The sequence below is a fragment of the Bos grunniens genome, chromosome 21 (assembly GCF_055505025.1).
Source record: "Bos grunniens cultivar Pamir isolate PY7600 chromosome 21, Bosgru_T2T1.0, whole genome shotgun sequence".
NCBI classification, from domain to species: Eukaryota; Metazoa; Chordata; class Mammalia; order Artiodactyla; family Bovidae; genus Bos; species Bos grunniens.
Window position 1 is genome coordinate 12,796,702 of NC_141185.1, and position 24,462 is coordinate 12,821,163.

General features: G+C 55.3%; 1 protein-coding gene across 5 annotated transcripts in view; it reads left to right on the forward strand.

The window, feature by feature from the left end:
• Positions 1 to 24,462, forward strand: part of ITPK1 (inositol-tetrakisphosphate 1-kinase) — a 162,188-nt gene that overhangs the window by 15,644 nt on the left and 122,082 nt on the right. For 3 of the 5 annotated variants that reach the window (XM_086363165.1, XM_086363166.1, XM_086363169.1), the window contains one exon: positions 23,041 to 23,065. The exons of 1 other annotated variant lie outside the window; for it this stretch is intronic. In XM_086363165.1, coding sequence (XP_086219291.1) covers positions 23,041 to 23,065 — 25 coding nt within the window. Of the gene's footprint in view, positions 1 to 12,783; positions 12,862 to 23,040; positions 23,066 to 24,462 lie in introns of those variants that run through there. One more of the 5 variants, XM_086363171.1, reaches the window with a different exon arrangement.

The window sequence follows — 24,462 nt, forward strand, 5'->3', positions numbered from 1 at the left end:
GGGGTGAGCCTGGAGGACTGGCCAGGCGCCTACACCTCTGTCTGCATCAGTGGAGGACACCACAGGGCACTCTTCTTTCTCCATCAGCCGACAGACGTGGCGAGTTATTGGGGTGAAGTTAATGATCTGAGAGAAAAGCAGCTCTCTGACTGATTTCTACGAGTCGCAGCAGTGTCTGGGTTTCAGTAGAAACCTCAGGGCCGACCAGGTTCAGTCATAAAGTAGCTCCTGTAAGTGTTAACACAGTGCAGAGGCAGCTTCAGGTCCAGGTGGATCCAGGGGCTCTCATGGTGTCCGCAGGACCTGGTCTCTCTCCTCCCCAGTCTCCCTTGTGTGGCTTCGTTCTGAGGCCCAAGTGATGCAAGATGAGTCCTCACAGCTGACCTTTATTCTGAGTGCCGAGGTCCTCATGTGGTATCACCTTTGATCTACATTGCACCCCTTGGGGTGTGGGCTTGGAGTGCCCCTGTTTCCTCATAGAAGGAGTGGAGGCCCCGAGGGGTTAAGGAACTAGCTCAGGGTCACAGCTAGTGGGTGGTGGGGCTGGGGTGCGAACCCGGGCTGGGGGCTTTGGGTCTCCCCTCTACCTCGGAAGGGTCAGCCTGGGTCACACCCTCATCCCTGAACCAGTTGTGGGGGCCGGGGAGTGCCCGGTTCCTGACCCCATGGTCGGCGTGTGGGCAGGGTGGACCCCACGTAGGAAGCTGGGTACTTCCCTGAAGACAGCGGGCTGGCCACTGGGCAACCAGGGGAGGTGCGGGTGCTCCCCGGTTCTGGGCTCCAGGGCAGCTGGTGGGAGGGTAGGGGCTTTCTGCCTGCCTGAGAGTTTGCACTCAGACTCCAGGGTCAGGGCGCTGTTCCCAAGAGCAGGGTGACGAGTATCCCTGCAAGTGGGCCCCTGGCTTCCGCTTTCCCCTCAAATAAACCTGAGCCTGGTTTATCTCCACAGTCGGTCGGACCCAGGCAGATTCTGAGGGCCCTGGGCCCAGGGTCACGCTGGGTCGTCCTGGAGGAAGGGCTTATGTAACCCTTCCTTGAGGGATGGAGTTCGGGGTGTGGGGCAGAGCTGCCTGGAGTCCAGGGCGAGGGCTGGTGTCTTCCCTGTTCCGCCCGTCTGCATTGGGAGGAACTGTGGGGTTTTGACACCGAGTATTTGGGGTGAAACAGTCTTGTGTTATGTAAACGTGTTATCGCCCTCTTGCCGTTTGGCGCTGTCCCACGCTCACCGGGCAGTGTGAGCTGTCTTTCCCCTGGGGAGCCTGCAGGACTTCGCTGCTGTGAATTAGTGGGTGGGTGAGGGGTCAGTCCTCCCGCAGAGGGGCGTGTCAGTGCAGGACGCGGGACCCCCCTGCCGGCCCCATCACGTCCCAGCAAGCCTGGCGGGAGGAGTTCCACCGGGAAAGAGAAGGGGTGACTGGTGACTGGTTGGTGGTCCCACACCCAGGCCCTTCAGTCCCGAGGGCCCCCAGTGAAGGGGCTGGGCCAGAGACTAGGAGAAGGCTCAGGTTCTGGGGGAGGGGGTATGGTGAGGGTCTGGTTTTGGTCCCACATGGTTCCTTTCTGGAAGGACCCTTGAGAAGCCAGCAGCCGCCCTGCTCAGAGCCCTTGTCCTGCCCCCAGGCCCTTTTCTTGGCTGTTGTGAAGTCTCGTGGGCCAGTGGTTCCTTTTCGGGGCATAGCCTTCGGAGGCAGGTAGATAGTGGTGATGCGGGTGGGAACGCAGTGGAGAGAGGGCTGTCCCGGGCCCTCCCCTTTGCCCTGGCCACCGTGGGCTGCAGGTCTGGCCTGACTTCTGTCAGCAGGGCTTTCCTAGACTGTGCGAGGAGGGAGCGGGGTCAGGAAGCTCAGATCTCATTCATTTTCACTGTGAGCTGTTTGGCCTTCACCAGAGTCCCCTTCTGCGGGCCCCCAGCTCAGAGCTCAGAGGCCCTGGCGAGCGAGTCTGTGACCCAGAGCGTCCGGTTTAGCTGACGGGACTACCGGCCCGAGCTGACGGCTCGGCAGGTCTGTTATGTGAGGCAGCGAGGAGGGGTCATTTCAGTTTATCAGCTGATAAAAACAGCACTTGAAAACAAGCTAAGCTCAAAAAGGTCGGTCATCTGCATGAAATTCCGCAGTCTCTCTTGGGCAGGTTCCCATCTGATCTGTGAATACCACTAAGACACTCTTATTACGAAGGAATAACGAACCTGATCAAAATTTAAACCACAGCAGGGAGCGTGCCGTGGAAAGCCGGTCTCCCTTAGACCTCACCCCAGGCCCTCAAGGCGGCCACGTTGCCTTGCTCTCGCCTGTCCTCTGAGACGTGTGTTGTGTCTACACAAGCCTGTGTTTATGCATGCACACACATACATGCACAGCCCTCTTTTTTGTTTCTGAAACAGAGATGATCCATTATCTATGCTTTCCTATGCTTAATGTGACTGGAGAGGGGAGGGGGGGAAAGTGATGGCAGAGCTGAAAGATCGTCAGCAGTAGGAGACAGAGGGCAAGCCGCAGTTTCACTCACACCAGACACTGATGGAACACACTTGCATCTTAAAAGATTTGCAACTTGAAAGTTCGGATGTAGGGGACTTACTGTACCCTCACGTTGGGGGTTAGGGCTTTGACGTGAATTTTGTGGGGAACACAAACACTGAGCCAGTAGCACCCCTCCTGGCAGGGGTTGTACAGGGGCACATCCACCTGAGGCTGGGGTCCTGTGCCGTCTGCATATATGTGGCCCTTAGTGCAGATGCTACTGGGGAAGGACGCTGACAGGTGTGCTGGGCCAAGCAGCTGGCTTCTGAGCCCAGTCCCAGTGCCCAGGGCATGACTGACCTGGGCAGGTGACGGACCTCCCTTTCCTCATCTGTAAAATGGGTGAGCATCTAATTGGGCAGTTTGGGGGATCAGAGGCAGTGACAGCCTGCCTCTGAATTGATGGAGGTGGTCTTTGACACATAATGGGGGGTCTGATTATAAATAATTTCTTCTCTTCTCCAAATAATTTTTTTTTTTCTGCTGGTAGATAAATAGCTGGAAATCATCTCTGACTTCAAAACTGGTCAAAGAAAGGGATATCTGGTGTGGTCCCTTAAACTGGGAAGGACCTCTCTTGGATGATAAACTCCCGGCCCAGCACTCTTGCTGGGGGCACGTTGAGAGCAGGTGAGGGTCCTCTCGACAGCCTGGCCAAGTCTGGGTTTCCTTCCGTGTCTTTCTGCAGAGCCCTCCCCCTTCCCATCCCCACGTGCTTCTGAGAAGGGCCCCCCACCAGCCAGCCCCTCACTCATACTGAGCCCCAGCTGAAGGAAATGAACGCATGTCATCTTTTTTCTTGGAATTTTTGGTCCTCTGTAAAGACCGTGTAACATCATGAAAGCAAAATTTGAAGAGACAGATCATTCCTCTACTCCTAACCCAACCACCTCTAGTTCCTTTTTGTATCTAAAGTTGCAGAGTTGAAAACACTGTATGGGTAGCATTTTGATTTTTGCTTTCTGCAGGCAGCCTTATAGCTAAACAAACTCCATGTTGCTAGTCTTTAGAGTGATCTTTAAAACACTTTTGTTAACTTTTATGACCATTTCCAGCATGTGTAAAAGAATAATAAAATGACCCCCCCCATACCAAGTATTAACCATAAGTTATGACTTCTCTTGTTTTATTTATTATCATTTAGGAGAAAAATCTCAGACATATTTCTTAGGTAAGTAATTCAGTGTGATCTTTAAAAGCTAAGGACTTAACATAATCCATATGATAATATATTTATAGTTTCGTTTTCCTTTTCGTACATCAAATATCTTAAAAGATGATAAAAGTGTCAGCTCGCCACCATCCACTGTACCCCACCCCTGCTAGAAAAAAAGATAGGGACTTAAAACATAACCCGGTGATGCTGCCACACCTGAAAGTGAAGTGCAATAGAGGATGATCCTTTTTCATTGCTTCGTGATAGCTCTGTTGGGCGTCTATGCTGTGATATATTGAGCTGTAATCTTATGATTGACTATTTAGATTATTTCCAGTTTTCTTGCTGGTGTAGATAATGCTTCGATGGCTATCATTGTGAATATAATTGCCTTCCTACTTCGTATGTATAGTTAAGATTTTTATCAATTCCATTACGTGTAAGAGTCTTATCAGTTATCATTGAATAACAGACCTTCCCCAGAGTAACCACTGTGAGCTCACTGCGCGGTGGGCTGGCGGTCTGGGCCAGGCTCCCTCGTGTGTCTCGGTCAGCGGCCGGTCAGTCAGGGTCTCTGCTCCTGGGGCTTGGCCTCTGGTCAGCCGGGGTGATGGGGGTGACCTGGCCACGTGTGTCTGATCCCCTAGCAGGCTGCCTGGGTGTGCTCTGGGGGGCAGGGGTCCAAGACAGTGGGCGCTTCCGAGGCTCCTGGAGGCATGGTGTCTCCACCACGGTCTGTTGACCAAAACAAGGCTCAAGGCCCACCCAGGTTCAAGGGGTGAGAAAGGGAACGTCACCTCTTTTTTTTTTTTTTTTGAGGCTGTCACATAAACCTGTTTCTGTGAAACGGCTGGTTCTTAACTTTTGTTGGAGGTTGGGCAGACCTTTGAGGTCCTGATGAAAGCTGTAGAGACTATTTGAAGAAACCACTCTGTACTATGCGCTAATATACATCCACCAAAATTCAGAGAAGGCCACAGGTTCTCCGAAGCAGAGGTCCTATGGATCCCAGGTGAAAGCTCCTTGTTCCACACCTGTGGCCTTGGTTTTCGGGAGAGATGGCATGTAAGCGTCCTTTAGAACATGGTTTCTACAGGCTAATCCTCCAGGGAGCAATTCCGTGGTCACGTGAATTTGGGGAGCAGTGAATACCTGGAGATTTAAAATACACAAGAGCGTATGAAAAATCCTAGGATGTCTTGCCAGAAACAAGAAACGAAGAAACCTTTTGTCTTCGTTTGACTTAACACTTTGCACTTGACACCAGAGAAGACATTTTAGGAGACACAACGTGGTCCAGTGTCTACTCTGTGACTTATTAGCTGTGTGACCTTTGACAGAGAGCTTAACGGTGTGTGTGGCCCTTGGTTTTCTCATCTGTGAAATGGGGACAGTGATATGAATGCCACTCCATTGGCCTGGTCAGAGCAGCAGAGTCCTTGCAGAGGATGCGGATACCGGGAGGAGTCATGGACTGGGAACCTTTGTGCAGATGAGTGTATGATCCGGCCTTAGTGTCAACCAGGCAGGCCCTGGACCCTTCTTTAGGACCCAGGAGGTCCCAGCTGTGCTGTGCTAGGCGGGGTGAAGGGTGGCAGCTAGCTTGGGGGCTCTCAGGGTGCTCAGTCTGGAGTGGACTCTCTGAGGAATGAAAGTCTACCCTTCATTCATCCTTTATGAGTGCCCACTTTATGCCCAGCTCAAGCCAGGCGTTCTGAGGCCTGGGCCTCTGGGAACACAACGTCCGTATAAGGAGAGGAGGCTGGTGTGACTGCTGACGCAGGGAGCCCTGCAGGCAGGACTGCAGGGTGTGGGTGGGGGGCATCTGGGCCCCTTTCGGAGACCTGGTGTTACCTGTGGCAGCCCCGCCCCCCACCTGATGAGCTCCTTTTCTCAGCTGGAAGAAAACGAGGTTTGAACCTTGTTCAAAACAAGGTTCTTGAACGTTCCAACTGGGAACGCCCTCGGGATGTCTGAAGGGGAAACTGGAGTGAATCAGGCTGTAGCTCTTGCCACCCGACCCCTGCCCCCGCACTGCTGGGGGTCGATCATTTCCGGAGTGCTTCCAGGCCACGTCTCCTGTTGTCGGTCTGCTTCTGTGTATCTTTACCGGGACGGCCCCTGTGGTCCCCCCCACTCCGCCCCCAAGTCAAGTGTGTGTTTGCAAACATGCCGGGCCTCGTGAGAGACCATGAGTGTGTGAATCTGTCTGCAGCCAGGGTGGACAGGACCCTGTCCTTTGAGCTTTGGTCTATGGGGGGAGGTCTGTGTGGGTAACAGACATATCAGCCAGTGAGTTAAAGGGGTCAGTCCGGGGGTGAACAGGAAATGAAGTGCAAGCAGTGATGCGAAGGGGTCCGGGGACTGTCCCCAGAGTGGTCAGAGAGGGCCTTTCTAAAAGAGAGACTCCTCCTATGACGCGGCTGATCAGAGATGAGTTATAATAGCTGCAGAGAGGCCGGAGCATCTCAGGCTGGGGGAGAAGCAAGTACAAAGGCCCTGGGGTGCCTCAGAGCAGTGGGGAGGAGGGCTGGCCAGAGCTAGGTTTGTGACGTGTGAGGGAGGGAACGATAGGGAGGGAGGCGGGGGCCACATTCTTCAGGGCTGCCTGGGGGTGCATGCATGGCCATGCATGGGATGCAGTTTGACTTTTATTTATGTGAGAGGGAAGGCACCCATCAAATCACCCCACAAAATAGTCCTTGAACCCCTTTAAAAGCTTCAGCAAGTGTTCTGAGCTCCAGGCCAAGGTGTTGAGGCTGTCTGTGCACGTCAACCTGAGGATGTTAAATGTGAGCTGCAAAGCATCGCTTGCCGCGGGCCTGGGGCTGTGCTCCGTCCTCAAGTGGGTGATGGCCTGCGTGTGTGACTGTGTCTTGGAGCAGGCTGTCCTTCTGGCTGGGTGGTCACAGGGACCCCTCTGTGTGCTTGGGGGCAGCCTGGGCTCCTCTCCCTCCAACTGAATAACAAAATATCCAGAGTCGGCTTTGGGAAGGAGGGACCTCGATTTCAAGCTGCTTCTTGCACTGTCCAGCTCTATGATTTGGGGCAAGTTGTTGAGCTTCTCCGAGCCTCAGTTTCTACATCTGTTGGATAAACAGAGCACTTTTTAACCTTCAAGATTGGTGTGTCAGTTGAAGTAATGGGTGTAAAGCTCCGTCGTTCATTGCTGGGCACATTTATTTACTTATGAATATCAGCAATACCCCATCACAGGTCCGTAACAAATGGGAGGTAGATGGTGTTATTACTTTGGGCGTGGGGTTAGCAGTTGGTGCTGTGGGTCTGGGTCAGAGCCCATGCTCAGAGCTGGGAGCACCGGAGCTCAGTTGGGTGGGGGAGATGGGAGCGTTGAAGGGTTAAACTAGTCACATTCAAGTTTGGAATGGTGGTGGTGGTGGGGGACAGCTTTCTCCATCTAGGAAGACCAGGAAGGCTTGACCCTGCAGATGACCTTTGAGGGTCGGGGCAAGCCCAGTGGACAGATGAGTGAGCTGGCACGTGGGAAGGTGTGATACTGTAAGATCGAGGGTTCTCACACAGGGGCTCTAGACGTGTTGGGTTGGGGACAGAGTGGGGCTGCAGGGAGCCCCTGGAAGCCAGGCTGAGCATCTGGAGAGCGCTGAGATGGGGTGCAGGGGAGGGGGCACCCTGATTCTCCTCTCTCTGAGTGGCAGGTCTGTAGGGCAGTACAGGTGTACAGGTTGGAACCTGGAGGTGCCCCCTCACCTGCAGAGCCTGGCTGCCCCTCCAGGAGGTCACTGCACATCTCTGAGCTTCACTCGGGGTTGGTGAGAGCCCCCCACTTGCAGGGCCAGTGGGGGGTGAGAGGTTTGTGGATGGTACTTAGCACACGGCAGGCTCTTGATGATGAAATGATGGCTTTTAAACGGAGTCCTTGAAGCCGAGCCTGTCTGACAGCCTCTTGTTGGTTTAGGGGAGGGGTGGTGCGCAGGGTGGAGAGACGTCCCTCTCAGCCTCCTGAGCTGTAGGCACGGAGCTGATACAGCCCTGCTACTTGTTTCTTTTCTTCCTTGTTCTCAAGCGGCTGCAGGGCAGCTCCCTTCCTCTGTCTGCCTCAGTCCCTTGCCTAGCAGCCCCCCATCCCCCACCCCCACCCCACCAGGCAGTGGAGGGAGGAGGGACCCCCCCCCCGCCCCAGGCCCTCAGACCTGAAACAAGGAGGCCCTCGCCGAGGTTAAGTGGCCTCTGCTCCAATGTGAGAGCTGGGTGACCCCCAGAGCCGCCCCTGGAGGGATGGAGCAAGGTCATGGATGCTGGAGGGGGCATCCTAGGAACCCAGTGCAGTCCAGTCCGTCTGGACCTTGGAATTTGGGGTCGGCTTGAGTTGAGACCAGGTGGCTCAGGACCCGGTGAGCCCTGCTGTGGCAGTTTGGGCTTGTCCTGAGGACTGTCGGAGCCCTAGCAGGCGTGTGAGCTGGGCAGGTGGAGGCCAGCTGGCCTGGAGGACATGCAGGGAAGTGTCATTTTTTTTTAATCTTCAGAGAATATAAATGTACTGAAATAGACAGTATAGTCACAATTCAAATCAAGAGGCAAGTGGAAAGGTCTGGTCCTGGCTGTGCCCTGTCAGCCTTATCTTCTCTCTTGGAATTGTTCCTAGTTTTTGTTTCCAGGATATTTCAGCAAATGCAAGCAAACACGTATGCATACCTATATCCGTATTTACATTTGTGTACTTGAACTGCAAGGAGATCAAACCAGTCGATCCTAAAGGAAATCAACCCTGAGTATTCATCGGAAAGACTGATGCTGAAGCTGAAGCTCCAATATGTTGGCCACCTGATATGAAGAGCCGATTATGAAAAGACCCTGGGAGAGATTGAGGGCAAAAGGAGAAGAGGGTGGCAGAAGATGAGATGGTTGAATGGCATCACTGACTCAATGGACATGAGCTTGAGCAAACTCTGGGAGATAGCAGAGGACAGGAAAGCCTCGTGTGCTGTAGTCCATGGAGTTGCAAAGAGTTGGACACGACTTAGCAACTGAAATTTGCTATACATATTTATTTATTTGAAAGTCTTGTTGTTTTGACCCAACCCATGTCTAGGCAGATCCAAATCCTTGTTCTCAGATTTCTGTATCTCAGGGTTCCTCAGCCTTGGCATGGTTGACATTTCAGGCTGGATCCTTCCGCTAGGGGCTTCCCTAGATCCCCTTCTGTTAGGGGCTGTCCAGTGCGTCATGGGATGTGGCGGTGTTCTTGGCCTCCGCCCACTGGGTGCCACCCCTTCGCCCATTGAGACAACAAAAGATGTCTCCAGGAGTGGGCATGTATCCCCTGGGGGCAAAATCGCTTCCAGTGAGAAGCACTGCTAGGCTGGCTTTGTGGCCCCCCAGCCGCCAGGTGTGGGCCTGGCCTGCCCTGGTGGCCCCTCTAGGGGCTCCCTGTCCTCACACACACAGTCGAGGCCCTCACACACACAGTGGCAGTGTGCTTGTGGGCACTTCACATGGCCTGGGGGTCATGGCTCTCCTGTTCCCTTGATGGAGACCCTGAACCTGTCCTTTTATGCTTCTGCAGACCTCGATTTTCTCATCTTTGAAATGGGGCTGACACAGCCTTTGTCTTCCTTGGGTGCCGGTGCAGACTGGGGAGGCCCGAGTGTGATGCCCCTACCCCGCAGCGCCAGGCTCATCCTGGGTGAGACCTCCAGTCCCTCTCAGTTCTGGGCCTAGGTTCTCGTGTACAAAATGGGAGGACCCTGAGAGGCAGAGGGCCCAGGGCTAGAAGGCACCCCCTGAGGGGAGAGGCGAATAGTGGGGGTCAGCTTCGGTCAGAGCCTGTGGCGTTTTAAAACCCTGAGTCCCCGAGAGGGTCGTGGGCTGAGGATGGGGAGGGCCGGGCTGCAGGCTGAGGCCACAGTGCACACAGGCCTGGCAACTGTGCCAGGAGGGGCACCGAGAAGCTCTGAGTGGCCCCTTCTCCGCCACAGCCTCCCAAGCCCAGCTAAGGCCCCGGGGGGCCAAGAGCATGGAGTTCGGGCCCAGGCCAGCTGGGTTTGCATCCCTGCTCGTCTCCCACTAGCTGAATGGCTCGTGTAGCCTTTCTGAGGTCAGGCTCCACGTCTGTAGGGCCAGCAATGCCGTTCTGAGGTTTCATGGGAGCTGGCTGCCCGGTCGTCATTCAGTCCCCAGCATGGGTTACACTCCATGATCATGCCCGATTTACAGATGGGGAAACTGAGGCACAGAGTACAGCTCCTGGCTGTAGGAGGCATACAGAGACTGAAGCCGTCCTTGTTATTATGAACTGGCTCTTCCTGGGATTTGAGTCTGAACATCAAAGACTAAAGACAGAGAAAGATGTGCCTCTGGCTTTCTTGGGAAAGGCCCTGAGCCAGCTGCAGAGGGGAGCCAGGGTGGTTCTGGGCTGGGTTTCCTGGGCTGGTGCTTCCCCTGGGCAGCTGCAGGCCCTTCTCAGGGAGCTGCCTGGCCCTGGTGCCCTGGTTGGCTTCGTTATTTTTTGCCTGCAGGGGCCTGCATGATCTGTGCCGGCGATAAAACATTCCTCGGTTGACGCTGTAATCACACTGCAAGGGACACTTGAAATTACATTCGCATTTGGGAAGCTAATTTTAAAGAGCGTTTTTCCTTCATAATTATATGCAATCAGCCAGCCAGTGTTGATGGGGGTTCTCTTTTTCCCTCAGCCAAGAGACCATCTGCGTTTCTCTTCCTGCCCCTCCTTCTATCATGCAATCGCCTACCTCCCTGGGAGGGGGACCCCCAGCCCTTGGCTGCCTGGAGACCCAAGTGAAACCGTTCTTTGGTGACTGATGCGAGAGAAGTGGAGGGTGCTGTGGGCTCTGGGTTGGGTAGCTGGATGGGTAGGAGTGTTTGCTTCCAAGATTGAGGCCCAGGTTGTTGGAGAAGGTGATAGAATATGATGCTTTGGTTTGGATGTTGAAGGAGCTGGGATTCTTGTGGATGCAAGTGACAGGAAAACCCAGTTGCGACGAGCTTAAGCAAAGCGAAGATTTCTTGGACCAGGGGAACAAATGGCACAGAAACAGGCCCTCCGGGCCCCAGACGTGCCTCCTGCCCTTCTCGCTCCTCACTGATGATCAGCCTCCATGATCTTTGCTGAGTTCTTTAGCTGCTCTAAATTCCTTCCTATCTCAGGACCTTTGCATACACTATTCCTGCTGCCTCACAGGCTTCCTACCCCCAACGTCTAGCTGCTCCTCGGCCTTTTGACCTCAGCATAGTCCCCCCTTCTCTGTCAGTCCCTTGGGCCTTCCTTTCAGAATATGTCATACCTTGTTGTACTTAATTCTGTGGTTTGCTTGTTCACCCACTCCTCTGTGCTAGAAGCTCCTTGAAGACAGGAGCCGTTTCTGTTGTCCTTACCGTGATGTGTCCACCATGCTGGGCACAGGGTAGGGGCTCAAGAAACAGGCATGAAATAAACAAATGAGTAAAAGGCGGCCTTGGATGGAAAGGGGGTTCTTGAGAAAGCAAGCCATTGGAGGAATTTAGTTTAAGAAAAATCTTGGCTAAGAAAAGGCTTCGCCTCCCTACCTCCTGCAGCTTGGACCCATTCTTCTCCATCTTGAGTTCTTACCCTGCAAATTAAGGTCATCCCTGGAGAACTGTCCAGCAGGTTAACATCCTGAGTCAGGGAAGTGGGGCCCCCCCCCCAACCCAAGCTACCCTGCCAGGGTTGGCATAGGGTGGATTGTGCGCATGGCTCTTAGTTCCGGGGGCACCCAGGTCAGGAGAAGACACTGTTTCCTGGCCCTTCCAGTCGGGGTTTGACTCCTCAAGCTCCTCGGCTGCCTTTCTCGTGGGCTGCCCTCGGAGAGGGGCTGTTGGAGGCAAGAGGCTTCCGCTGCTGTGGATGGTGGGCAAGGGGTGGGGTGTTCACACGAGGGGGCTGACAGTGAGGGCAGGTGAGGGGGAGGGCATGGAGCCAGCTGTACTAGAAGCGGATGGGGTGGGTGAGGAATGGGCGCCTGCTGCAGAGGTCTTGAATGCTGGGGGCAGGGATGAGTCACAGACTAGATGTAGAGGCTCACAGGCCAGACCCCTAGGGGGTGGGCAGGGTCGGCGGGTTTGTGGCTGGTGGTCCTGGTGGCCCTCAGGACCGAGGCCTATGTCTGGGGCGGGGAGGCTGCCCTTTCCCGACCCAGAAGCATTCTTCCCCTCTGGCTGGATGGGGCTTCCTCTTTTCGGAGTTTCTCACTTCTGCCCAGGGCCCCGGCTCTCCTTAGCCTCGGGTTGGCCACTGCCATGACACTCTGCGTGGGGCTGACTGAGGGATTTCTTGGGCTGTTTGGGGCCTGTTGCTATGGCTGCCAGCTGCAGGGCCTGGCTGGGTGAGAGGCCGGGCAGGAAGGAGGTGTGATGCGTGCCTGCCATCTAGGAGGAGGCTCTGGGGCTTCACCTTTTGGTGCTGGGGTCCTCTAAGGCCCCAGGCTCGTCCTCTCCTCCCTGGGAGGCCCAGAGGACCGATTGCTTCTTCTCATTCGGGGGTCAGAAATGCTTAGAGATGGGGAAGACCTCCTGAGATGTTAGCCCGTCCCCTCCCGCATGTACCCGTCTCCCTTCCATGACTGTGGCATCCGGCCTCGGCTTGAATCCCTCCCACCCCTGGGCAGTCACCACCTACCTACCTGCCTGGACAGCCTTCCTTGGGGGACTGGCCGCCCCTTCTACAGCTGAGCCTAAACCGGCTCCCTCCGGCTTGGGAAGTGTGGCTTTGAGCTGACTTTGTGGTCAGAAGGAGGCGTCAGCCCCTTGGAGAGGGGAAAGCAGGCCTCCCCTTGCTCCTGGGGCCTCGGGGGACCCCAGGCGTTTCAGGTCCCCACTGCGCAGAGGTCTCGAGATGCCTGCGGCTCCTCAGGAAACCCCTTCTGGGCTGTTGACCCGTGGGCCTCTCAGGGGAGATGGCACCTGCTCCTCTAGCCTCCTGGGGGTCAGGGGTCTGAGGAGGGAGTACAGCCCAGACTTGGGGCAGTGGCTGGGCGGTGGCGGGTGGCGCAGGTGAGAGGCACGTCTGTCCAGAACAATTCCTCCCCCTGGAAATCCCAGAAGCTTCACCCCCGACAGACCTGGCTGGACCCCACCCTCACAGGTCACTGGACGGGTATGGTCTTTGCTGACAGACCAGACTTGAGACTGTGGTTCCACTGTGGCTGATTTCCTATGGGTCTTTGGGTGAGTTCCTTTTCTTTTTTCTTTCTTTCTTTTTAACACATAATGTATTTTTTTCATCTCTATTGAGGTATACTTGACAAATAAAATTGTAATATATTTTTTAAAAGGCAATATGACCTGAAAAAAAAAAAAACAAAACCCAGAGTAGAAATTGTGATGTGTTTGAATATTTGAAGTCTCTGGCGTGATGGTTCAGCGTGTGTGCACTGTGGAAGGACCGATCGGGCCTGTCCCCTCACATGTTTATTTACTCCCCCTCTTCCTTTCCTGGGTGAGAGCGGTTACGTTCTACTCTCTGCAGGTTTCAGTCATATAGTGCAGGGCTGTTAGCTGCCGTCACCGCATTATTCATTAGATCCCCAGACCGTTTCCTTTGAACTGACACTTTGTCTCTTTACCAACCTCGCCCCGTTTGCCTCATCCTGCCAGCCCATGGCAACCATTATTCTATTCTCTGTTTCTTTGAGTTTGATTTTTTTTTTTCCCCAAGTTTCCACTTAGAAGTGATACTCTGCAGTATTTGTCTCTCTGACTTTTTTCACTTAGCATGATGTTTTGGGTGAATTTCTTGACCTCTTTAAATGTCCACACTTGCAGAAACAGGGCAGTCACAGCCCCTCGTGCTCAGTGGCCGTTGTTGGGCGTCTCTTAGACCCCTCCTGGCCCCCAACTCTTCCCCTGCCTCTCCCCCCACCCCAGCCCCTGCTTTCCCCCTGAGTGGGGAGTGAGGGGCTTAGGAATTAGTCGTGTTGCCAGCCCTTTGTTTGGGTTGTGTCCAACCCCTTGGAACCCTCCCTGAAATTTGAGGGTCTCAGAGGCCCCAGATGAAGCCCCTACCTGTTTCTAGAGTTGGGTGCTCAGGGCTTCTGAAGGGGCCAAGGGGCAGGGCCTGGTACCCCCGGGGCCTGTAAATGGGTGCTGGGCAGGCCCCTGCTGGCCCCGGTGTGCCTAGGTGCTAGGCTCCAGTTCCAGCTTCTGTCTGCCGAGTCTTTTCTTGGCAGCTTGGAGCTGTGGCCTTCAGTGGAGCCAGGTGGCCTCAGAGTTGGGGGTAGGAAAGCCTCGGTGATCTGAGCACCTCTGTTAGGCCTAGAGGTGGACCCCAGGGTCAGGAATGTCATCCCTTCCCCCAGTTTATACAACTAAGACTTCCAGGCCTGGGGCTTGAGGTCTCTGACATCCAGGCCTGGGCCTTCTTCCCATCAAGAACCCCTGTATTGGTGTTTGGTTATGCCCAGTGCCCCCTTTAGAGTCCCATGGGCAGCGTAGGGGCTTAGCTCCAGTTTCCCCCTTGGTGACTGTCGAGGCTCCCAATGAACCTCTGGACAAATCTCAGTTTGCCACAGCCCACACATGGACACTTTGAGAGGGTGTCTGGGATGCAGAGGATGGCAGAGCTGCAAGAGCCTTGATGTTGGGATAGACAGAATAATGTCCGGCTACCCCAGCTGTCCTCAGAACCTGTGAATATGGTCCCTTATGTTGCAGAGGGACTTTGAGATGGGAGAGAATCCTGGATTATCTGGGAGGGCCCAGTGTAATCTCATGGGTCCTTATAAGAGGAGGGTCAGAGGGAGATGTGACAATGGAAGCAGAGGTCAGAATGATGTGGCCACAAGCCAAGGAATGCAGACAGCCTCTAGAACTGGAAGCCACAAAGGCGTGATTTCTCCCCAAGCCTCAGGAAGGAACATGGCTCAGCTGCTGACCCATTTTAGACGCCTGATCTCCAGAGCTGCAAGAGAACACACTTGGGTTGTTCTCAGCTCTCCTTTGTTGTAATTTGTTACAACAGTAATGGGAAATGAATGCAGTGTTCCAATGCACTGCCTTTTCCGGAACCTCCTGCTGGGAGGGATTGGGTCAAGGTCGGAGCCAGGCTCTGACTCCTTACCCTTAGTCACAGACCCATGGATAAGGTTGGTATTTGACTCCCAGGGCCTGCTTTCCCACTCCCCATCCTGCAAGTAGATAGGGGTTGGGAAAATATTTGATTCAGGTGCTGTGGTTTAAGTTTTCAATGATTGGGGGTGGGGCCAACCTCACCCTTGCTTTGATGTGATAGCAGCCTTGGTGCTTGAGGCAGAGGGGCCCAGGGAACCCCCGTGCCCAGAGGCCCTGGCATTGCCCTAGCTGGTGCTGGTGCTTTGCAGCTGCCCTCCTGGCTGCGCCTGGAGCTCAGCTCAAGTGGCAGTCTTCAGAAACCTTCCCCTGTCACTGCCATCCCCCAGAGGCTAGGTCTGTTCAAGGGCCCTGTGGCTCCCAGCATCTCTAGGCAGGGCTTGTGGCTTGCGGCAAGTGCTCTGTTCCCAGGCCAGCCCAGAGCTGGGTGGAGAAGGTCAGCAAATGTTTAATGACAGGGAACTCTGCGCTCCTGTACTTGAAGGCTCAGGATAGCACAAGGCACAGATACCTCCCCGTCCTCCCTCCTCCCCCCGACCCCCCCTCCAGCCACAGAAGGTGGCTCAAAGAACCCTTCTCTTGGTCTTGGATTCCAGCCCTTAGGCCTGGAGGGAGCTTTCCGTGGTGAGGGAATACTAGCAGTGGATCTGGGTAGATGGAGATACTTAATCTGCTGTGGCATGCAGCCTTTAAAGAGTGCCGGCATCCCAAAAGCAGGTCTGGCACACGCTTGTGCAGTTATTTTGAGCGTGTGTGGTACCTTGAGGAGAGTTGCTGAGAACAGTCCAGACCTTGGGCAGGCTTCTCCCTCCCGCAGTGGGTCCAAAGGACAGAAATATGACGCAGGGATTCCTGCCTGCCTTCCTGCTGGAGCTTACCTTGATCACTGGGCTGATGTTAAAATGACTTTGCATTCTCGGAAATAAACTGCTCAGGAGAGAACCGACTGAGTCATTATTAGCCCCAAGGCAAGTGCCCAGAGCTGTGGGTGGCGGAAGGCGCTGGAACCAACCCTTCCTGATGTCCCTGTGGGTCTCCTGTTCCTGGTAACACTCTCCTGCCTGCAATTTAGGGCCCCTCCCTGATTATGAGAAGGAAAAATTATAGCACCTGTGTGCAAGGGGGTAGTCAAAGATCTGAAAAGAATTTCAAGTAGAGGATTTTTATACTGAAAAGTGAAGGTGTGTCAAGCGCCATTAAGGGAATTTCAACATTTGTTTTTAGATGAAAAGTCAGGGCCGTTTCCAATCTGAAGTGATGACAGTTTGGAGGCAGCGGGGCACATTCTTGGGTCGTCTCCGCCCCTGCCTCAATTTCCCGACCCTGCAGATTGAGGAGTGGGCTTTTAGAGCGTCTTGGCCCCGTATTGTCATGTGTCTCTGTAGCCAAGGCCTTTGGGCCCGGGCGGTTCTGCTTTCTTCCTGGAGGTGTGGAAAGGTGAGTCACTAACCCTGCCTCGCCCACATCCTGGGTTCACGAGGAAAGGCCACTTCTGGGGATCCCGTGGGCTTGTTCTAGGTCTGAAGGAGCATGCTGACTCATGCCTCTGCGAGGACCCTCTGGCCCGCCTGCCTCCTCCAGGTGGGGCACCTCGTATGGGGGAAGGGCTTCAGTTACCGAAGTAGGTGACTGTCCAGTCTTGAGAAGGGTTTTACCCTCCCCCTTACCACTCCCCGCCCCCCCACCCCCACTGCCCCCCAAGTAAAAAGACGTATGCTAGCTTTCAGTTTATCTGGTTCTTTCTTGGAGCTGTCCAAACAATTGAATGTTTGTCCTGGCTGTAAAATCTCTTCGTATGTTGCCTTTGTATTGGGCCATTTCAGTTTCTGGCGCTGCTAAGAGAAGGAAATCCAAATTAGGAAACCATCGGTGAGTGAACCATGCTGCAGCCTTGGAAGCAGACAGGTAGGGGTGCTCAGGGATGGAGTGGAGGCTGGTACCCTCATTCGGGAAGTGCTTGCGAGCGCCTGCCAGGTGTGTGGGGGAGGGGTCAGTAGTGGGCAGGGGCGGCTGGAATAAAGAACAGACTCTCAGATTTCAGGGGCTCATGGCCCCAGACTGAGCACAGAGCGGCCTTAAGTGTCCATGGCCTTGTGGCCAAAAGGCCATCGTTTCTGCCCAGGGAAAGGGCCAGGAACAGCCTCTCAGCGTGTATGATGTTTGAGCTGCCCCTGATGAACGAGTAGGAGTTTGCCCAAGGACGGGAGTTTCGCAGCGGGACCAGCTTGTGCAGATTCAGAGTTAGGTCAGGCCTGGGTGTTTTTACAGCACAGGATGTCTCTTGGGAGAGTTTGATGAAAGGAGGGGGTTGCGCTACTCCCCCAACCCTTGTGTACAGCACCTCCAAATGTCTGTGCTAGGGATCTGGGGTGCAGATAGAGGACACAAGCCCTGTTTCCTCAAGGAGCATTTGTCCATCGGGATAGGCCTGGTTAGGCTGCAGTAACAAGCCTCCGGAGAGGTTGGTAACAGGTTTATTTATAACTCATTCAGAGTCCACTCTGGGCCCGGGTGACTCTCCAGGGCTGGGGGCCTCCCTGGGTGTGGCCTCCCTGGGGACGCTCAGCGCTGGTCCTCTGCATCTCGGCATCTCTCATATTCTCAGCACCATGGCCAGGTGGTTCTTCGTTTCAGGGGCTGTTCTGTACATTGTAGGGCCTCTGCCTTCTACATGCCAGGCGCACTTGCCCCAGGTGTGACAATCAAAAATGCCTTCAGGTGTTGCTAAATGTCCCCTAGAGGGCAAAATTGCCCTGGTTGAGAACCACTCCTAAGCTGAAAGTCTTCTTAATAAAAAGTCTTTAAAAAAAAAGTCCTCTTTTTTTCCCCCTGGTTCCCAGACTCTCTTCACAGCCACCCAGCCAGGTTTCTCTCCAAGAGTGATCTGGGATGGCTTTGGGGGCCATCTGTGCCCACATGCTCCCACAGTTTCTGAGCAATAGAAGGGTAGGCTGGAGAGCCGAGCACCAGCCATCGAATGGTTCTATTTGTTTAGTGCACATTTCCTTGGCCAAAGCAAGCCACGTAGCTGTGCCTAGCCTGGTGAGTGTGTGTGTGTCCAAGGGAGTGAGTGCCCAGGAGGAGAACTGTCATACTGGTGGACACCATTAATGTCCACCTTACTAGCTGTTAGCCTAGTAGGGGTCGGCAGCCCAGAGCCAGGCAGCCTCAATGTCAGTGCACCGTTCTGGGTGTGGGGGCTCCAAGGAGGGTGGGAGCCCAGGAGGGACCCTCAGGAGCTGACCTGGGCTGTGGGTTAGGTGGTGATGTTGGCGTGGCATTTGGGGCCGTGGGACCAGAGTGTGCCTCCATGCACAGGTGAGAGAGGAGGCCTGGCCGCCCATTCGGGGAGCCCCGAGTCCTCGGGAGACATTTCGAGGACCCTGCCTTCTGCTGGCCGGGGAGAGATGGGGGTGTGGGGGGTTTGCCTGCTGGCCTCATAGGGCTAAATGGCGTTATTCGGGGCTCCTAAAATCTGGTAATTACCAAGCTGGCTGGGGTGCGAGTGATGCCTGGCTTCGCACTTACATAATTACACACTTCCCATCTCCAAGTGGTTTTTAGCTCTGGGGCAGGTGCAGCTCCTTTCTTCATGCCCACTGGGGGTGGTGGGGGAAGTCCCTGTTTCCGGGTTGATCCCTTCTGCTGTGAGATCGCTGCCAGGCCGCCTGGTCGACCTCCCTCCGCAGCGGGGTTCTCCAGCCTCCGCCATGCCTGAGGGGGGAGGCCGGTGGCTGTGGCCGCACCCGTTGTGAGAAAGCGTTTCTTGATGAACCCGAGGGGCCCCCTTTTTGGCAAACTTCGCTCTTCTTTGGCCGCTGCTCTCTTCTCTCGGAGCTTCTGGAATTCTCCCAGCTATCCCAGGACTTTTCTTTCCTTGTTGGGCAGAGGGCACCTCTGATGACCCCTCTGATGACACCCCATTGCTGATTTTTCTCCCTTGCTTCTGCTTCTCTTGCCTGTAGCCCTGTGTCTTATACCTGCCCTGGAAAGGTCTGGAAGGATTTGAAATTCCCCAAGAGTATGCTCTCCTTGGATGTCTGGGGACGGAGGTCCCTTTTGCAAAGCAGATTCTCCCTTCATTGGATAGCCAGCTTTTGGGAAAGCAAGCTTATGAGTGGTGAGGTAGGCTTGTGTCCAAAACTTAGGAATCCAATATTTATCAAGGAAATGACAGTTTTAGATTTTCTTGAGGGATTTTCTTGAGGTACAGGTTTTAGGTAAAATTCTTTTATTATTTTTTATTGTTACGTTTTCCTATAATTTTAGAAGTATTCATAGTATCTATGCTCCTTGTCAAAAATTTAGAAACTACCAGAAAATAAAAAGAAGCGCACATCGCTTTACCGCTGTGGTGTGTGCGTGCTAAGTTGCTTCGGTCGTGTCCGACTTTTTGCGACCCTATGGACGGTAGTCCACCAGGCTTCTCTGTCTGTGGGATTCTCCAGACAAGAATACTGGAGTGGGTTGCCATGCCCTCCTCCAGGGGATCTTCCCCACCCAGGGATCGAATCCATGTTTCTTACATTTCCTGCTTTGGCAGGCAGGTTCTTTATAGCTAGCGCCACCTTAACGTTCCAGTTCCCTCCGTATCTGTTTCTCAGACACCCAAGTAGTTAAGTGGCTTAGACATCCAGTTAACTGGATGCTCTGGTGCCTGACAGGCCCTGGAGAGGGTGACAGGGCAGCTTCCCTTTGAGCAGCACTGGGAAGCTTTTCTAGATAAATCCTGAGCTCCTCTATTCCACTTCATCAACTGGTTGATTGACCCGTGTCTACATCAGGCATTTCTATGCCAGACCTTGGAATGCTGGCAACTGTTTTGTTTTTAATTGAAAACGTGCAGTTCTCTAGTTTGGGGGCATGCCTTAGACACACATGGCACAAAACTCAAGAAATGCATGAGGCTGCACAGCGAGAAGGAGGTCTCCTCCCCTTACCTCTCAGACACCTCTGTCCTTGCTCTTGACCGGAGGCTGGGCCACAACTGTTTTCTGGTTCTTTTAGATTCGTTCTGCGTGGCACAAGCATGCCAGGATGTTGTTCTGAACCCAAGTAACCACGTGCGGCCGAGGGTTTGCATCTTGCTTTCTGATAGCAGTATCTTGGAAAGAATGCAGGCCTTCCGGGGCCTGGAGCACTTCCTCGTTCTTTTAAACTGCTGCATAGTATTCCTTTGACCGCATGCCATTTGTTAGCAGCCCCTCTTGGGGGGTTGAGGTGCTGTGGGCTTTTGCTCTCTCGGGCAGTGTGGCAGTTAACATTTGCAGCCCCAAACGCTTTGCTTGTGTCTGTGGGGCGAGGCCACGGGGTTTTCAGGAGGAGCAGTTTACTCAATTGGCAGCAGGCTTGCTTTGTCTTCCCTTCTCTCACTCCCGTCTCCCTCCCTCCCTCCTGCCCTGCCTCCTCCCGCTTCTCCTTTGGTGTCACAATTTAATTTCTGAACTTTCTGGTTAGGACCAGATTTCGGGAGCCTGCTGCTTGGGAAACGAGGCTATTGATACCTTTGTTCTGCAGAAATTCCAGGTGCAGAAGTCTGAACCCCCGCAGGCTTAGAACTTGTTCTCCCAAGTGTGAGGCAGTAGGACGTGGTTTTCCGCTCGCCTCCTTAGGCCCCCCTGTTACGCCTGAGGCCCTGGGGCACGGAGACGAGACTTGCCCCCTTGGTGCCTCTGAACCAGCTGTGCCGTGACCACGTGGCGTGGGGAGACTGGCTGCTCTCCGGAGGCAGCCGGGTCTCAGCTTGCTGGTCAGAGTAATGGGCAATCACTGTGCAAGGCACTACGAGCGCTCATTGGGCCTTCCCTCCTCACACCGTGAGCATGTGTGGTGTCCGTGTGGCTGGGTGCACGTGGAAAGGGGAGCTGAGCCCACTCTCTCCTGCTAGAAGCGCCGTTTATCCTGTTTCTGACGCTTTGAGCTGCAGAGAAGCTGTGCCGGCTCCTGGGAGCTCAGCCCCACTTGAGGCTTTCAGTCTGTCCCCAAGACCACTTTTTTTGTTGTGGTTTGTTTCTTTTATTTTATGTGTTCCATCTGTTTTCAAAGTTGGAGTCCTGTTTGTTTTTTAGGACGGGGGAGGAGGGTGGGAACCTTCTGGGCTATGTGATGTGGACCGATTGGAAGTGACCGCAGCAGCTGGCTTCCTAAGGACATGAGAGCCGCATGCTGGGGTAATTTGGATGCGGAGAGAATTCCCTCGGAGGGAGAAGCCAGGCTGGGCCGGCGCCTGGCAGAAACCCCGTCCACCTGGCACGCGTCATGTGCACGGGAGCCCGTCTCCTCCAGGCTGTCCGTCTGTCTGTCTGGAGTCTCGTCACCTGAGGCTTCTTTCTCCCTCAGCTGTTGGAGGTTTCCATCCAGGCTGGGGGCAGGGTCTGAGCCGGGCGAGGAGACTAAGAGCCTAACCTGGCCAGTCACAGTCACGTGGCAAGTGACGGTAGCAAGTTACTGTTCCTGGTGCTTCTGGGGCGCCAGGACCGTCGGGGATGGAGGCGGGGACACTGGGACTCAGAAAGGAACGCCCGGGTTGCGAGCCGATGCCTGAGGCGGCGCAGGTGCCGCGTGACACCATCCGTGCCCCTCCCGTGGGCCCTGGTGGCCCAGGGCGGTGCTGCCGTGTCCAGCCTGACCCCTCATGAAATCAGGGAGACAGATGGACTTCGGCTGTCGTTCCTTCCAGGACTGCAGAGCAGCTGGCAGTGGGGACCCCGAAAGCATCAGGCGCTGTGGTTTTCAGCTGGGGTTGCTCAGGGCTCCAGGCCCTGGGAGGTGCCGTGGGTGGAGGGGTGGGCGGCAGGCGTGTCCCGCCGTGTGACTCGGTCACCCCTCTGCTGCATCTTACCATCTCACGTGGGGGCCTCCTCGTGCGTTGCTGCTCGGTGCCTGGTGCTTGGAAGGCACTGGGCAATGCTTGTGGGAGCCGTTAAATGACAGATTCCAGGATTGGCAGGTGTCCCCTCCGCTGTGCTGTGTGAGGTGATGGGTCTGCTCGCCGTGGCCCAGAGGTTTCCCCAGGGCTTTGTGCCTCCCTCAGGCAGTGAGCCCCTTGGCAATGCGAGCCATGACTGTTTCATTTGGATTTTCCCCTGCGGGCCAGGCCGGGCACAGGAACCAACCTCATGTGATGAAGTTCAGAGGGCATCTGGATCCTGGGCAGGTGCAGTTAGTGAACTTGACCCCGACCCTGCTCCAAGGAGGCAATGTGGGTGAGGGAACCCCAGATCCTGACCTTGCCTGGTCACAGCCTCCTCTGAGCATCAGGGGGGTGGGATGGGGGGGACCCCAGCCTCTCTTCTCAGGAAAGTGCACACAGGCCCGGCTGTTGTGGTGTCTGTGGTCCACGTGGGCTCCTCCCCGCAGGTGACAGCCCGCTGCTGCTCCATAACCACAGACTGGGAAGGAAGGGTGCCCCAAGTTCACCCTGCATACACGGGCGGGGAGAGGGTGTCGCGAGTCAGGGAAGGCTTCCTGGGAGGGTGTCTGTCGGAACCGAGTCCGAAGGGCTGGGATGGAGAGTGAGGCCTGGGCTTAGAGTTGCCAGCCGATCCTATGCGCCCCGAACTGCTTGCAGTAAGGAATGTGGGTGGGCGAGTCAGCAGGGAGCCTTTGTGTGCTTCTGTGGGGATCCAGACCCCAACCCCGGCTCAATGAGTGGGGCAAGTCAGGGGACACGGTCCTGGATTATGGGGGAGACGTCAGGGGCAGGGGAACAAGGTCCAGGCCTCGGAGGATACTGGTGAGGACAGTGGTGGTTGAACCAGGGTCAGAGGGTGGGCGGGGTGTCAGGGGGGCTGAGATGGCCAGCGATGGATTAGCAGTCGGGCAGGACTGGAGGGCCCAGGGGCCTGGTCCTTGTGGGAGGGTGGGTGGGCTGCAGTGGGACGGGCTGAGGCAGACCTGGGGGTGCCCGGGAGAGAGTGGGGTTGGGTGGTTGGCTTAAGGCCATCGGTGGGCGGAGGGTCTTCTTGGGGTGGTTCAGGCTGGAGCTGTGCCCAAGAGGCCCAGGCTCCGGGATTGGAGTGGGGGACGGCTGGCTGTGGGCCACATGGGCAGGTGCCAGCCAGCCTCCTCTGGGCACCCAGCCTTCTCTCTCAGCCAGAAGGTGGCTCCGAGGACTGGCTGGGAGTTCATAAGCATCCCCCTCGAGAGCGAGGTCATCCCGGGGACCACGGCCTGAGAGGTGCAGCTGCCGCCCTGCCTCCAGCTGGCTGTGGTGGAGGTGCTGGAAGGGTACTTACTCCCTGCCGGAGTAACCTGTGTTTTCTTTGATTTTCTCCACAGGAAGCGAGGCATAGAAGTCGTGCAGGTGAGTACAGACCGTGCCCTCGCCGCTGTGCAGGTGGAAGGGCCTGCAGCACTTACCTTTCCTGCTCTCGGAGGAGTCTGGGTGCTTGGCCTCTCTCCACTTGCTCTTGTTTTAACTTCTCTTTCTGTGGAATTGACATGCTTGCTGCCCAGGGTGGACAGGAGTTGGGGCTGGCTGTCTGGGGGGGGGTTGAGGAATTGCTGTGCTTTGTCAGTGGGGGAGCTGTGGGACCCTGGGTCAGGGTGGGGAGCGTGAGGGGGCATAGCCCCACGTCCCGGTCCTGGGTGCTGTTGTGACCTGTCTGTGCCATCCTCAAGGGAACTCCAGCCCCTGGGTATCTGCGTCAGCTGTTAGCCCTCTGGGGATGAGCCTTCTTCTACCTGGACCATTCTTGTATCATGACCCAAGTGGTGTCATCTCCATAGACCTTTCTTCTCCCCGCCCCAGGGTGTGTCCCCTCCCCCTTGTCAGTCCTTCTCTGCTCTCAGTGGCCGCATCTGATCTTCGAGATGTTCCCCTGGCCCCTGGGGCATGAACTGAGTCAGCAGAGACTCCTGACCCCCTGTGTTGCCTCACTTTGGGTTGGACTTGGATCACGAGGTCACTGGGGCTTCCCTGATGGCTCTGCGGTAAAGAACCTGCCTGCAATGCAGGATTCGCAGGAAATGCTTGTTCGATTCTTGGGTCAGGAAGATCTTCTGGAGGAGGAAATGGCAACCCACTCCAGTATTCTTGCCTGGAGAACCCCATGGACAGAGGAGCCTGGTGGGCTACAATCCCTGGCATTGTAAAGAGTTGGACATGACGGAGCACACACACATACACACACGCGAGGTGAGCTCATTAGCTGGGAAGGAAGGATAGTTGGAGAGAGAAGCTCACCTGGGGTGTGGAGCTTGCCCTGTGGGCCCCAAATGGATGACAAGCTCGGACAGCAGCAGTGATGCCAGGAGGCTGGGTCTGTCTGAGAGTGGGGAGGGGTGGGGACATGCCAGGGGTGCCTGCTGGCCAGCTCCGTTTGTCCTGGCAGTTATGACTTGTTGGGGGATGGAAGGGGGCCATTTTTCTCTGCGGGGACATGAAGATGCCCTCAGACCCTTCATGAGGGGCAGGCTGTGATGTTTGCACCAGAGGTTCTGCCTGGCACCTAACAGGTAGTTGGTGAGTCCCAAGGGTATCCTGGTTGGGCTCCCTGTCCCTGCCCAGGGTGAGTCTGCCTGTGTGTGCAGCTTGGCTGGTGGCCCTTCTTCCACCTGGGGCTGCAGAGAGGAGAACCCAGACTAGGGCTGCATCGGGGCTGATGGGAGCCTGCCCACCCGCTAGAATATCTGAGGAAGGCTTTTATACAGCCTGCTGAGAAGTTCTCAGAATCCACCTTGTTAACTTCGGCCCCCATC